At 48.2% G+C, this 12,866-nt stretch overlaps 1 protein-coding gene across 1 annotated transcript; it reads left to right on the top strand.

Annotated features, from left to right (window-relative positions):
- Positions 1-4,685: 4,685 nt before the first annotated feature.
- LOC131081433 (zinc finger protein 665-like) lies at positions 4,686-12,808 on the top strand. Its single transcript, XM_058020571.1, has 8 exons — positions 4,686-4,761; positions 4,980-5,159; positions 6,741-7,652; positions 8,228-9,085; positions 9,942-10,036; positions 10,553-10,720; positions 11,255-11,412; positions 12,280-12,808. The coding sequence occupies exons 3-8, from the start codon at positions 6,742-6,744 to the stop codon at positions 12,520-12,522; spliced, it is 2,433 nt and encodes an 810-aa protein (XP_057876554.1). The 5' UTR covers positions 4,686-4,761; positions 4,980-5,159; position 6,741; the 3' UTR covers positions 12,523-12,808.
- The last annotated feature ends 58 nt before the right edge of the window (positions 12,809-12,866 follow it).

Raw genomic sequence — 12,866 nt, 5'->3', positions numbered from 1 at the left:
TGGAACTAAAGGCAACCTCCTGAGCTGCAGCTGGGGCTGAGCTTCCCCAGCAAGGCCCAGGATGACTCATCCTGAAATTCCCCAAAATATTTTGCCAGGTGTTTGTTTCTCCAGGCAGCTGCTCCTTCCATGTTTAGCCATTCCTGTGCCAAGATTCCACACCCAAACTTGGACTAAAAAAGGGCATTTTCTCATCCTTGCAGGAGCACCTGGAGGCAGGAATACTCTCCCTGAAAACACTCAGGCTCAGGACGCAGATATAAACTGAGATTCCTGCTTTTCCCCCAAATAATTTGGATTCGCAAACCACGGTGAGCGCTCAGCACTAAGAAAAAATAAACACCGAGGGAAAAATATTATTGCTGGGAAGCCAGATATTTACATTAAAAAAAAATTTTTGGGATAATTCTGGTGGCTAAAAGTCAAGAGGCTTCTGTAGGAGGACATGAAGTTTGGGATCTTACAAGGGAATGCTGCTTTCTGCGGAACAACGGAAGAACACAGCCAGCTGTTGGAAAAACACCGCTTAATCTGATGTATTTAGATTTATTTTCTTTATAATTTTCCCTGGTGAACAGCTGGGATCAGCTGGAATTTGTCCGGAATCACCTCCATGAAATCAGCAGCTCTTTTAATCGGAGTCTTGGAACACCAGGAGAGTAAATCTGGCAGGAATTCCCTCTTTTCTTGCCATTAGGAATAACTTTGGGGGTTGTTTTGCTGGATTTCTTCTGGCTGGCAGCAAGGTGCTAACCTGAATTTACTCCCTGGGATCCTCTGCATTCCGTACAGCTTTATCGCGGAATATTGAGTTGGAAGGAACCCTGTGGAGAAGAGGGGAGCAAAAAAAGGGATTTTCCTTCCCACCTCCTTTTGCTAATGGAATATTTGTTTTATTTTGAACTGTAACTAAACAGGAGGCAGCTCCTTTCCAAGCGGGAAAAGCATTAACATCCTGTCCATTAGCTGGAGACTAAACATTATCCACCTGTTTTCCAGACCCCAGATGGGGAAACAGGATCTTTAGGATATTCCATAACCCCCAGACTCACCTATTTCAAAGTTCAACCAGAACTCAACTATTTAAAAATCAATTAAAACAATTTCAATTTGGACTTGACTGGGGAGTGTTAAGGAGTTAAAAATACATGGATCAGGCCTTCAGTATCCATGGACTGTGATGGAAAATCCTTTGCTTCCAGAGGCAACTTCTGGGTTTGGTGCCCACAGTTTAGCAGGGGTTAAAATATTTGAGAGAAGAAGGAAAAGCATTTTGCAAAGTGCCAAGAGCTTAAAAATGTGTGATAAACAAGTAAATGAGCTGTGCTGAGGATTTATTTTGTGCCAGAAGGAAAACATCATAGATACACTCCCAGAATTTGGATTTCCATCGCCCTAACACATCACTTGTCAGGAGTGTAGGGTCAGGATTGCAGGGAATGAATCCTAAAGCAGCCCCACTCCCTCTTCCCCTGAAGCTGTGGGAATACATCCTATCGCAAACACCACTAACACAGGAATGAGATCCTGAGAAAAATTAAAGGGAACGTCCGGAATTCACAGCCCAGAGCCAAAATCCTGTGTTCCTTCATGCCCAGGGTGCTGCTGAGCTGGCTCCAAGTTCATTCCAGAGAAACCTTCCCAAACTGGGGTCTTGACCTTGGTGGGAGCCCTTCCAGTGACTCTTGGATGTGTCCCCACATCAGGGACACGGAGTTGGCATCCAAAGTGTTCGCTCCATAACCCCAGGGAACACAGAAGGGTGAAAAGGGCTTTTAACTGATTTGTCATTTATTTTTTTTATTTAATTATATTTTATTTAATTCATTTATCGCCTCAATCCATAAAAGTCATTGGTGTTCCAGAGCTCCAAGTGTTCAGCCTGGAGAAGAGAAGCTTTGGGATGACCCAAATGTGGCATTCCAGGACCTGAAGGAGCTACAAGAAACATGGAGAGAGATTATTTTCATGGACCTGAAATGAAGGGACAAGAGGAAATAGTTTCCCACTGCCAGACAGCAGGGATAGATGGGATATTGGGAAGAAATCCTTTTCTGTGAGGGTGGGGAGGCCCTGGCAAAGGTTTCCCAGAGAAGCTGTGGCTGTTCCATCCCTGGAAGTGTCCAAAGCCAGGCTGGAGCACCCTGGGACAGTGGTAGGTATCCCATGGCAGGGGGTGGGACTGAATCATTTTTATGGTCCCTTCCAACAAAACCATTCCATGATCTTGGAATTTGATGGCTGGACTTGCTGGTATTAAAGGTATTCTCCTATTCCACCTTGGTTTGCTCTGGTGTTCAGGTTTTTTCCACCAGAACCTTGGTGGGAATTAAACTTTGCTGGTTTTTAGGATTCTAAAATCTTCTTTTTCAGACAAAACACACACAGACTTCCCTCAATTCCCGTGTTTTTCAAGTGACACTGGTATCTTGGAAGCATTCTGCCAGGATACACAGAACTCCTTCTCCTTGAGACTGAACATGAGGGGGAGAAACCATGAGATGTTTGATTTGTAGCACGATCCCATGCCAAGATTTCTTACGGAGAACAGGACAAGAGGCTAAGCAGAGCTCGGTGCTGACACACGGAGCAAGGGCTGCTCTGTGCTTTCCATCAGGAATTTCTCTGGAATTTGCATTTTTAGCCCATGCTTCACGGATGATATGGAGGTTTGCTTGGCTCCTGAGAAAAGGCTTTTGGAAGCTCTCTCTGCAGTGCCATGGTTGATATCCATGGTTGGATTCCTCTGGTTTAAGGGGATGAGCAGGGCTACAGTCCAGGCAGCTCTTTCTGAAGCCTGCAGCATCCTCTGGTGGAGCTGTAAGGAAGGGATATGCATCCAGGGAAAACACACAGGGATGTTTCACTGGGGGGGCTCCAAAATGTCCCCCAGCTTTGCTGGGAAGAGCCAAAATGACCAATGCCCCGGCACCGCTTCCTGCTGTGCTCCAGGGGGAAGGAACCTGGGACTTGGGAACACTTTCATCCCTTGCTTTGCTAGAAATGTCCTGGCTGACCTTGAGCCACAAATGCCTGATGGATCAGGAGCAGAACCTGACTGGCAGAGCCAACTCCCAGTTTTTCCCCTTTTCCTGGTTTTAGTCAGCACAATCAAAGCCCAAGGTATCTCTCCACTCCCAACCAAGGGAAGTGCCCAGATAAAATCTGAGTTCCCAGGCTCCAATTCTTTCCTGGATTTTGTTGTTTTGGCATAACAGGTTGTTTTATTTCACCATCCTGGTGCTTGGAATTCTTCACCCACCACAGGACACCTGGGACTGGCATCTCTCACAGCTGCCTCCCACGTGTTTCATCCCTTCTGCTGAAATTGCAAAATTAGGGATTGGGAAAGAGCAGCTATGATGCTGTTCCTTCTCTCCCCCCACAGGAGAGACATGGAGAATTCCATGGGTTCTAGAGAACCCCTGAAGCGCATCCAAGCGCATGGAACATTTGGAGAATCAAGTGAATCTCCTGAGAAACAAAACCGGTGGCAAAGAGCAGAGCGAAATCCAGCCTTGGGAAAACCCCTCCTGGGATGTGGGACACACAGATACAACCCAGCAGTGTATCCAGAAATTCCCTCCATCCTTGTGGAATTCAGACTAAATTGGCCGGGAGCTTCCCAACTCCTCTGGGTGAGAGCTGCCGAGCATGCCAGTTTTCCGATAAAGGAAAAGCAAACACCATTCCCTCGTGCGAAGATACAGGAATATTATCCTGACATTTTCAACACGGATCACTCATATTGCTGCTCGTTCTTCCCACTCCAAGAGCTGTGTCTGGACAATAGAAACATTCCCTGGCTACAAACAAAATAATCAGAATTGAAAACGTGGATAACACAGATGTCTGCCTTTCCTGATTTATTTTTTTATGAAGGAATTTATTTTACATTTCCTCGGGGAATTACAGTCATCCAACATTTTTTCAAGCTGTTAAAATGTGAAGACTTAAAAACCTGCATTTAAGTGGGGAAAAATGCTTCAATAGAGGAATTTATCTTGGAAAAAAATTGGAAGTGCTTGGTAGCCCACCTTGAAATTATTTTATGTGATAACAGACAGGAATATGGGATCACCATATTGGTGGGAAGAAACAGGGAGACCTTGTGTTTGTCCTAATCCCGGATTTACCCCACTAAATTTCAGAGCTCTATACTGGTTTATATAAACATCTCTTTTAACCCTGGCACTGTGAAAAATTTATATTTTATGATTGGCTTTTTGCAAATATTAAAATTAATATTACATGTGTTATGTTAGAAAGTTTTGCTGGCATTTTTCACAGGCACTGATCTCCCAGTATCCACAATGCATATCCCAGTATCGTCACGGATATCCCAGCATCCACAATGGTTATCCCAGTTTCCTCATGGATATCCCAGTATCCTCACGGATATCCCAGTATCCACAATGGATATTCCCGTACCCTCATGGATATCCCAGTACCCTCACTGGGAGAGCCTGAGGAGCTGCCCCAGCAAACTGAGGACACGCATCACTGAGGTCATTTAACCTCATAAAACCCGGCTTTTTGAAAGCGTGAAAACAAACTGTTTCCAAAACGGGTCATTTTGCAAATGGGTTTTTTGGGGGGAGGGAGGGATTCGGGTCGATTTAAGGCACGATTTAAAGGTTTTTTTCCCCAGTTGTGTGGGAACGCCCTGCCCTCACTCAAAATGGCGGCGGCACTGAGGCGCTGAGGCCGTGGCTGCCATGGCGCTTTCGGGCGGGAGCCGGCGGAGGCAGCGGCGGTGGGGTAAGAGCGGGCCGGGGCCGGGAGGGACCCTCGGGATGGAGTCCGGGAGCGCCGGGAATCACCCCCGGGAGCGGCGGGAGCGATCTGGGCTGCTGCTGACCGGCGGGAGGCGATTCCCGGCTGCTGCCGCCTCCGGAAGCGCACAGGTGACCCCTCGTGTCCCGGAGCGCTGAGCCTGCCGCTGGGATAAACATTCCCTATCTCTGCTTTCCTCGCAGCGCTTCACATCTACGGATAAAAACCTTGAGGCTGCATTCAAAATCTAGAAAATGATCCCGGCTGTGCCAGCGGTAAAAGGAGCGACACGGCACGGCGGCATTCCCGAAGGATGGTGAGCGCCGGTGCTGGGCCAGCCTTGAATTACTCGAGGGAGGAGCCTTTGCAGGGGGGTCCCGAAGGTAACGTGGGCAGGGAGAAATCCAAGTGCTCTGTGTTTCAAAATAAACCCCAAACTTTAGGACTTTTAGAGGAATTTGGCCAGCAGTTGGCTGGAGGGAGAATGGAAATTCTCTGGAGCATAAACGGAGGTTTTTCTGGAGCGCAAATTGAGTGCTGGTTTGTTTTTATTGTTGTTTTTTTGGGGTTTTTTTTGTGTGGGTTTGTTTGGTTTTGTTTTGTTTTTGTTTTGGCTTGGTTTTTTGGTTTGGTTTGGCTTCTTTCCTGGAGCATAAATAGGGATTTTCCTGGAGAATAAATAGAGATTGGGGGGTAAATGGAGATTGGTCCTGAACAATAAATAGGGATGCTCTGAAACATCATAAATGAAGATTTATCTTCATAAATGAAGATTTCAGGTGGATAAAATAGAAATTTTTCCAGCAGGTAAATGGACATTATAAAAATATGCAAATAAAAATATTTTCTCATAGATTCAGGCCACTACTGGGCTTTATTTTTTTAAAGGAATTGTACCAGTTCCAGTTGCGCTGATTCCAATTCCTCATCAGGAACTCTGTAATTGAATTGAAATATGGTTTGAGTTTTGCATCAGTTCTGCTGCAATTAAAGTGTCTTTGCAAATAATCTCTTGGATTAATTATGCTTTCTGCAAATCTTGCACACGTGTGCACATTTTTAAAGTATTTACTCGCAAACTGCCAGGGAAAAGGCTGGAAAGAAGTTATAAACAAACTCATAAAATGAGGAGGAAATGGGGATTTTGTTTAAATCCTTGGAGTGAGGGTTTTGGAGACTTAAGGATTCAGCAGTACTTTGGAAAACTAAAGATCAGCTTCCAAGTGGGAACAGAAAATACAAATCTCAGGGGTTTTGCTGAAGGAAAAAATGGTGGGAATTGATGGATTTGTGGAAAGATGCCTCAGTTGCTGGAGGGGTTTAATCCAGAAGCAGTTGAACTCGGAGATGATCTTGGAATTTATCTCTCCCATCGGGCTCCATGTCAGATCCTGGTGTTAGAGGAGCTCTCATGGGAGCATGGATCGGGGTCTTATCGCAGATGGGAATCTTGCAAAGGAGCAGCAGGAAATTAGCACGTGCTGCTCTCATTGATTTCTTTAAGCACTGCACACAAACCAGGATTTCCTGCTGGAAAACACGGAGGCAGCAGATGGGCTGGAAGCTCCTGTGGATTTTGGAGCTGAACCTCAGGATCTGCACTGCTTCCAGTGTGCTGGGGTTGTGTCTCCATGCGGGAATGGTTGGCAGGTGTTGGGTTGGGAGCGTTGCAGAGATCCCTGCTGGCTGTGGGAATTACCCAGTAGGAATCTGGATGTGAGCAATCCTTTTCCAGTAGAATTTAAGAAACACTCTTTTGCCCATATTCCCTCAATTTCCTGCTCCTGGGAGATGGTTTAGTTCAGGTGGCAGTGATCCATCAAAGGTTGGAGGTCTTTTCCAATCTCAGTGGTTCTACGATTCCACCTGTGAGGGGCGAACAAGGAATTAGGGCATGTAATTCCACTGGGCTTGAATGGAAAGATACAAAAATAATTTCTACATTTTTCTGTTTCTTCTGGCAGGATGGAGAAGAAGAAAATCCTGATGAAGTCCAAGGTTGCTGCTCCCAACCTCCTGAGGGCTCTGCATTCCCTGTACCGGCTCGGGCACCTGTGCGACGTGACGGTCCTCACCCAGCACCTGGGAATTCAGGAGGAATTCCTGGCTCACAAAGCCGTCCTGGCAGCTTCCAGCAACTACTTCAAGGGGCTTTTCCTGCACCAGGAGATGCTGGACACCCAGAAGTGCACGGTGACTCTGCAGGACATCTACACCGAGGAGTTCACCTCCTTCCTGGAGTTCGTGTACACAGCAGAGGTGGAGATCGAGGCGGGAAAACTCCAGAGGATGAAGGAAATAGCAGAAAGGCTGGAATGCAAGGATTTGCTTGATATCTGTGAGGAAGTGAAGGCAGAGGACAGGAAGGGCTTGGATTTGAGCCTCCACCTGAAAGGGCAGAGGGGTGAAAACAGGGGATCGCAGTGGCCTTGTATCCAGCAAGAGGAGAACCCCAGGAATTCTTCCCAGGTCGTGGCAATTCCCATGCAGAGGAAACTTTGGGATAGGCAGAAACATAAGGAGCTGCTGCCAGGCTATGAGTTCATTGGAGGCCAAGCAGGAGACCTGGAGCAGGAGGCCACAGCTTTTCCAGCCCCAAAATCCAGGCCGGCAAAGCAGCCCGAGTGCAACAAGCCACATTCCCCAGCCAGGCTGGGTGTGGATATCACCAGCCTGGAAAGCAAGGATGGACATTCCCTCCAAAGGGGGCAGGAGGGGAAGCAGGAATCCCAGGCGTGTCCCTACTGTGACAAGGCCATCAGCTCCAAGTGCGGCCTGGCCGTGCACATCCGGACACACACCGGGGACCGGCCCTTCCGCTGCCAGCGCTGCCCCGCCAGCTTCACCCACAGGGCTGCCTACACCTCCCACCTCAGGTACGGCATTCCCGGGAATGCCCTTTCCTGGGATTCCAGGGTAAATCATTCCTGGAGTCCTCCCTGCCTCAGTTCCAGAATTCCTTGGAGCTGACTCAAAGTGTGTTGAAATTTTTTACTTGGCCCTGCAGTGCGGATGAGTGGATTGAGGTCTCCTAGATAGGCAGTTTCCCATTGGATTAAGGGGGACTTGTGCAACCAGATTTCCTTGGAATCCTCAGATTTGGGGTTTTAAGGAGGAATTTTGTGTCTCTATCTGAGCATTTAATCTCTATTTCCTTTGGTTTAAATCAGTAATTTTATGGCCTGGGAGGAAAAGTCCATCCTACATTTCTGGTCAGGTGAAAAATACAGATCTTAATGAATTGAGGCATTTTAATTTTCTTTAATTATCCAGTCCAACTCTTCCCAAAATCTCCCTATTTTCAGGCTTTCCAAATACACTGGGAATTTCTTAAATGGTGCAAGGAACAATTCAAAGGAAAGGACTTTTCCCCCAGGGCCTGAATTGGAACAATTAAACAGTTAATAAGTTTCAATTAAACTTAATGGAAGTTGTCCTCCATTTTTAACAGGAAAATCCATGAGTCTGGGCAAGAAAGGAAACTCCTGCCTGTCTATTGGATGGTTGTTCCACCCACACATGGTCCAAACCCCACGAGCCGTGACAAAGATCCGAATGGAGGGACTTGGGATAGGACACCAGAAACCTCAGGGTGCGAGAAAGATGCCGGGAATCCATCTGTTGCTGAAGCAGAAAGGAGCAAGGAGCAAGAGGAATCCCAGGAAGCTGAAGGAGGGAATGAAGATGAAGGTGGAATGAGTGTGAAGGGTGAGGAGCAGGGAGATTATAACACAGGATACTCAGAAGTTGAAGGAAGCAGGGACAACGAGGAATGTTCTGAGGAGGAGGAGGAGGATGAAGGCTCAACAGAGAAGGACAGCAAAGAACCCGAACCAGGGTTTAAACTAAAGAAGGCCAGTAAAAGCATGGCCAACAAGAAATCCATCTATGTGATCCAGTGTGACAAGTGCCAGGAGCAGTTTGTCTCGCGGAAGAAATACGTGGATCACTGCCGGGAGGTGCACCAGAGCCTGCCTGGCAAGGTGTACCGCTGCGAGGTGTGCAGCAAGGCCTTCGCCAGCCACACCAGCTGGAAGGAGCACCGCGCCTGCGTGCACAGCGAGGAGAGGAGGTTCTCCTGCAGCCTCTGCCAGGCCACCTTCAAGAGGAAGCGGGATGTGAGGACTCACTCCATGCGGAAGCACGAGGGCAGGGCCAAGCGGCCTCTGTGCTCCGTGTGCGGCAAGATCCTGAGCTCCCGCACGGCGCTGGTGTTCCACATGCGGACGCACACTGGAGAGAAGCCCTACGAGTGTGGCGTGTGTCACTCCCGGTTTGCTCAGCCCTCCCAGCTCAAGATCCATACCAGGTCAGATTCCAGGCATGCACATTCCTTGCCCCTTATATTCTGGGATATCGGGTTCAGTGGGGTCTGTGATTAATTCCCTTACGCAAAGGCTTTGGCTCCACGTTGCATCTCTCAGGGTCGGGATTTCGACATGGATACCCTGTCCAAACTTGCACGGAATATCCGTCATTTGGGACAGGCTCTAAAATCCCACAGTGGCCCTCAGTGATGAAGAGTGAGTCAGGGATCCTGGAGAAATTGACCCTGAGCAGTGCTCGCCCTCAGAGTAAGGAATTGCCATGGGATTTCATCTCCGTGTGCAACTCCAAATCCACGCCACTCAGCTGGAGCTTGACGGGATGAGTTGCTCCCTGGTGGTGTCTTTGTGGATGTGTCCTCTCCCAGGAGAGGGTGAATCATCCCATGGAATTTCCCATTTTTCTCCAGAGCAAGATTGATGATAATCCTTTGTCCTGACAGCTCAAAATCAGGAATGATTTTGGACATCATCCTGTTTAGGTTGGAATAAGTTAAGACCAAACATTATGCTCAGATTTTTCTGATTCTTTGTCATTTTCTGTTATTTTCCCTGCTTTCTCCTTTCCCATGCTCTGAGCTGTCTGCGAAAAAAAGATGGATTTTTTAGGGCCTGAAAGCGATGAAAAGGCAAATTTTAAATGGGAATTTTGAATTTTAAAAGGTAAATTTTAAATGGGAGTTTTACTCCTGGAGTGTAGCACCTGTACGTGGAAACACTCAGTTTTCTGAGGGAGCAGAATTTCCTTTTCCCACTACATTTAACACCCAAACATTGTTTCAAATCCAGTATTTTAGGGATCTAGTTAATTACTGATCTTTGGTGCTTTCTCTCCATTAGATCCCACACTGGGGAGAAGCCCTACATTTGTGAGGACTGCGGCGCTTCCTTTGCTGACAAAGGAAAACTCACCGGCCACAAAAGGACACACACAGGTGGGAATTCAGTATTCCAGGTGGTTTTCCTATGCCGTTCCTATTTTATTGCTGAGATATTAAATAAATGCCCTTTTTTTTTTTTTTCTGTGACTCATGGAAGAGTATCCAAGTACCAGGAAGGAATTCGTAGAGATAGAAGGACTTTTAGCCTGGAGAAAAGGAGAGTCTGGAGGGACTTAGTTGCTTTCCACAATTCCCTGACAGGAGCCAAGGGGAATTTGGGCTCTGCTCCCAAAGTACAAGTGATAGGATGAGAGGAATGTCCTCAAGTTGTGCCAGGGGAGGTTCGGGTTGGATATCAGGAAGAATTCCTTCATGGAAAGGGTTATCAGGCATTGGAATGGGATGGAGTCCCCATGCCTGGATGTGCTCAGGGGACAGCTGGATGTGGCACTGGTTGGACTCGATGACCTTGGAGGTCTTTTCCAGCCTGAATTCTGTGATTTGCAGACTGACTCTGAAGGACAGAATTCCCCTGGAAGAATTCCCAATGTCCAGTTTCTCTTCCCTCAGGAGAGCGGCTCTTCAGGTGTGACGTGTGCGGGAAGCACTTTGCCACCAACGAATACCTCAAGTGCCACAAGCGCTGTCACCTGGGAGCCAAACCCTACAGGTGTGAGGTCTGTGGGAAAGCCTTCGGACTCAGAGCCTCCCTGGCCCAGCACAGCAACGTCCACGCAGGTAATTCCAAGGCTGGGAAAAGGAACGGTGGCTTTGTGGTACTTCCCAGTGTGCATGGAGACATTCCAGCCCATTGCTGAATTAGGGGATCCCAGAATCACTGAGCTTGGAAAAGAGCTCCCATGTCATGGAGTCCAAGCTGTGGCCAATCCCCACTTTGTCACTAGCCCAGAGCACTGAGTGGCACGTCCAGGCATTCCTTGGACACCTCCAAGGATGGAAATTCCTTTAGGAAGCAGGGCTCATGGGAGCGTTGCGTGATGTCCTAGAAAACTGAGGCCTGGATTGTGCAGCTGAAGGAATTTGGAGTAGAGGATGGAGTTACAGAGTAGCCTTGGCAGGTATTGGGAAATATTTATCATGGAATGGTTGGGATTTGTAAGGACCTTGGGTCATCTCATTCCACCCCTTGCCATGGACACCTTCCACTCTCCCAGGTTGTTCCAAGCCTCATCCATTCTTGAACACTTCAGGAAAGAGCCAGCTGCTCTCTCCTAAGTGCCCCTAACCCTTTGCTGTCCCTGTCATTCCCAGAGACCCGTCCCTATTTCTGCGAGCAGTGTGGCAAGGCCTTCACGCAGCAGGGAGCTCTGCGGCGCCACCAGCGCATCCACACCGGCGAGAAGCCCTACAAGTGCCGCGCCTGCGACAGGCCCTTCACCGACATGTCCACCCTGCGCCGGCACGTGGCGGTAGGACATCCCCCATGGCATCTCCCCCCCCCTCAGTGCCACCTCCAGCCTGCCAGAGCCATCCTGGAGGCAGGAATTTCCAGCCCTCAGGAGGGGCTGTGCTAAGGATGAGTTTAAGGGCAGGGCGGTGAGCCGCCATCTTAAAGCTGCCATCTTAAAGCTGCCATCTTGAGGCCGCCATCTTAAAACTACCATCTTAAAGCCGCCATCTTCTCCTGAACTTGGTGGGATTTTGCTCCAGCAGCACAGCAGCTCCCACTGCTGGATTGGAGGTGACCAATGCTGTCACCTCCCAGCCCTAGGGGAAGGATCACCATCCTTGGGAGTGACTGGATACAGCACTTCCTGGTGGTCGTCATCTCAGAGATCTTTTCCTCTAAAAGATTCCATGAAAGCATTTGAGGAAGGACTTGGGTTTTTAGATTTTTTTATGGATTAACTGCAGAGTATCCAATGCTTTAACCCTCATTCCAGCCTCATAACACCATGGTTTATTCAACCTCGTGCTGCACGTTACCAGGAATTCACACATTCCGAGCGTACCGCTGGAAAACGCTGAGCTCGGCTCTTCCCGGAGACCTCCAGGTCCTGGAAGTGACAGCACAGACAGAACAGGAGGTTCCCTTCCAGCTCCAAGTCAATATTTTGCCTGTGTGCTGAAATTCCAGCTGATTTTGGATGCATTCCATGGCAGCAGAGCCAGAAATTCAGCACGGATTTGGCAAAAGAGCCTTGTTTGTGTTTGAGTTGAGACTTGGAGCGCGGGATCGTGGAGTTATCCCAGAATTGTTGGATTTAGTTAAAGACTTGGCAGTTAAAAATCAGATCTAATTGTTTTCCTGTCCCACTTCCTTTTGTTTTCCCCAGATCCATGACCGGAATGCTCACTGGAGAAGCTTCTTGATTGACCTTACACAAAAAAAAGACCACAACTGGTCCAAAATAGAGACTTTAGTGGAAGCACATCCGGGAGGAGATCCCGTGCCGGAAATTTGGACGGTTGACCACGGGAAACTTTATAAACCAGGAAGTGCTAAAGCAGAGGCAGCACGCGTGACACCTGGGCTTGGGGACACCGGGGGCACTGACCCCTCCCTTTTGTACATATAAAGTCAGTTTTAAACCCAAAAATGGGTGGTTGGGGGCAGAATGGTGGGAGTTATTCTTTGGAATGCAGGGAATCATTCCCAATGGTCACTGCAGCTGCCTTGAGAGCTGCATTGGTGGTGCTAAAGGGGTAATTCCTCATGAGGGTATTTATTCCACTGAAATGTTTGCATCTGTCTAGAGATTTATTTTTCCCAAAGCTGTGGGAGCATCCCATTGGGAATGGGCAGGGCGGGGTGTGTGTTTATACAAACACAGCGCTGTAAATCACCAATTCCTCCTTTAATAAAGCTGCCAGAGCTGCCCAGCCCGTCCCTCCTTCATTCGCCCGCATTTCCCGGGGGAAA

This window comes from Melospiza georgiana, chromosome 3 (assembly GCF_028018845.1).
Source record: "Melospiza georgiana isolate bMelGeo1 chromosome 3, bMelGeo1.pri, whole genome shotgun sequence".
In the NCBI taxonomy this organism is placed as follows: Eukaryota; Metazoa; Chordata; class Aves; order Passeriformes; family Passerellidae; genus Melospiza; species Melospiza georgiana.
Note: the sequence above shows the minus strand (reverse complement) of the source record. Positions and strands in the feature narration are given on the sequence as shown.

Excerpts from the sequence above, each read along its gene's own strand:
- LOC131081433 (XM_058020571.1), top strand. The coding sequence starts at position 6,742 with ATGGAGAAGAAGAAAATCCTGATGAAGTCCAAGGTTGCTGCTCCCAAC. Across the intron at positions 7,653-8,227 it reads GCCTACACCTCCCACCTCAG|GAAAATCCATGAGTCTGGGC; the intron begins GTACGGCATTCC and ends CATTTTTAACAG. Across the intron at positions 10,037-10,552 it reads CCACAAAAGGACACACACAG|GAGAGCGGCTCTTCAGGTGT; the intron begins GTGGGAATTCAG and ends CTCTTCCCTCAG.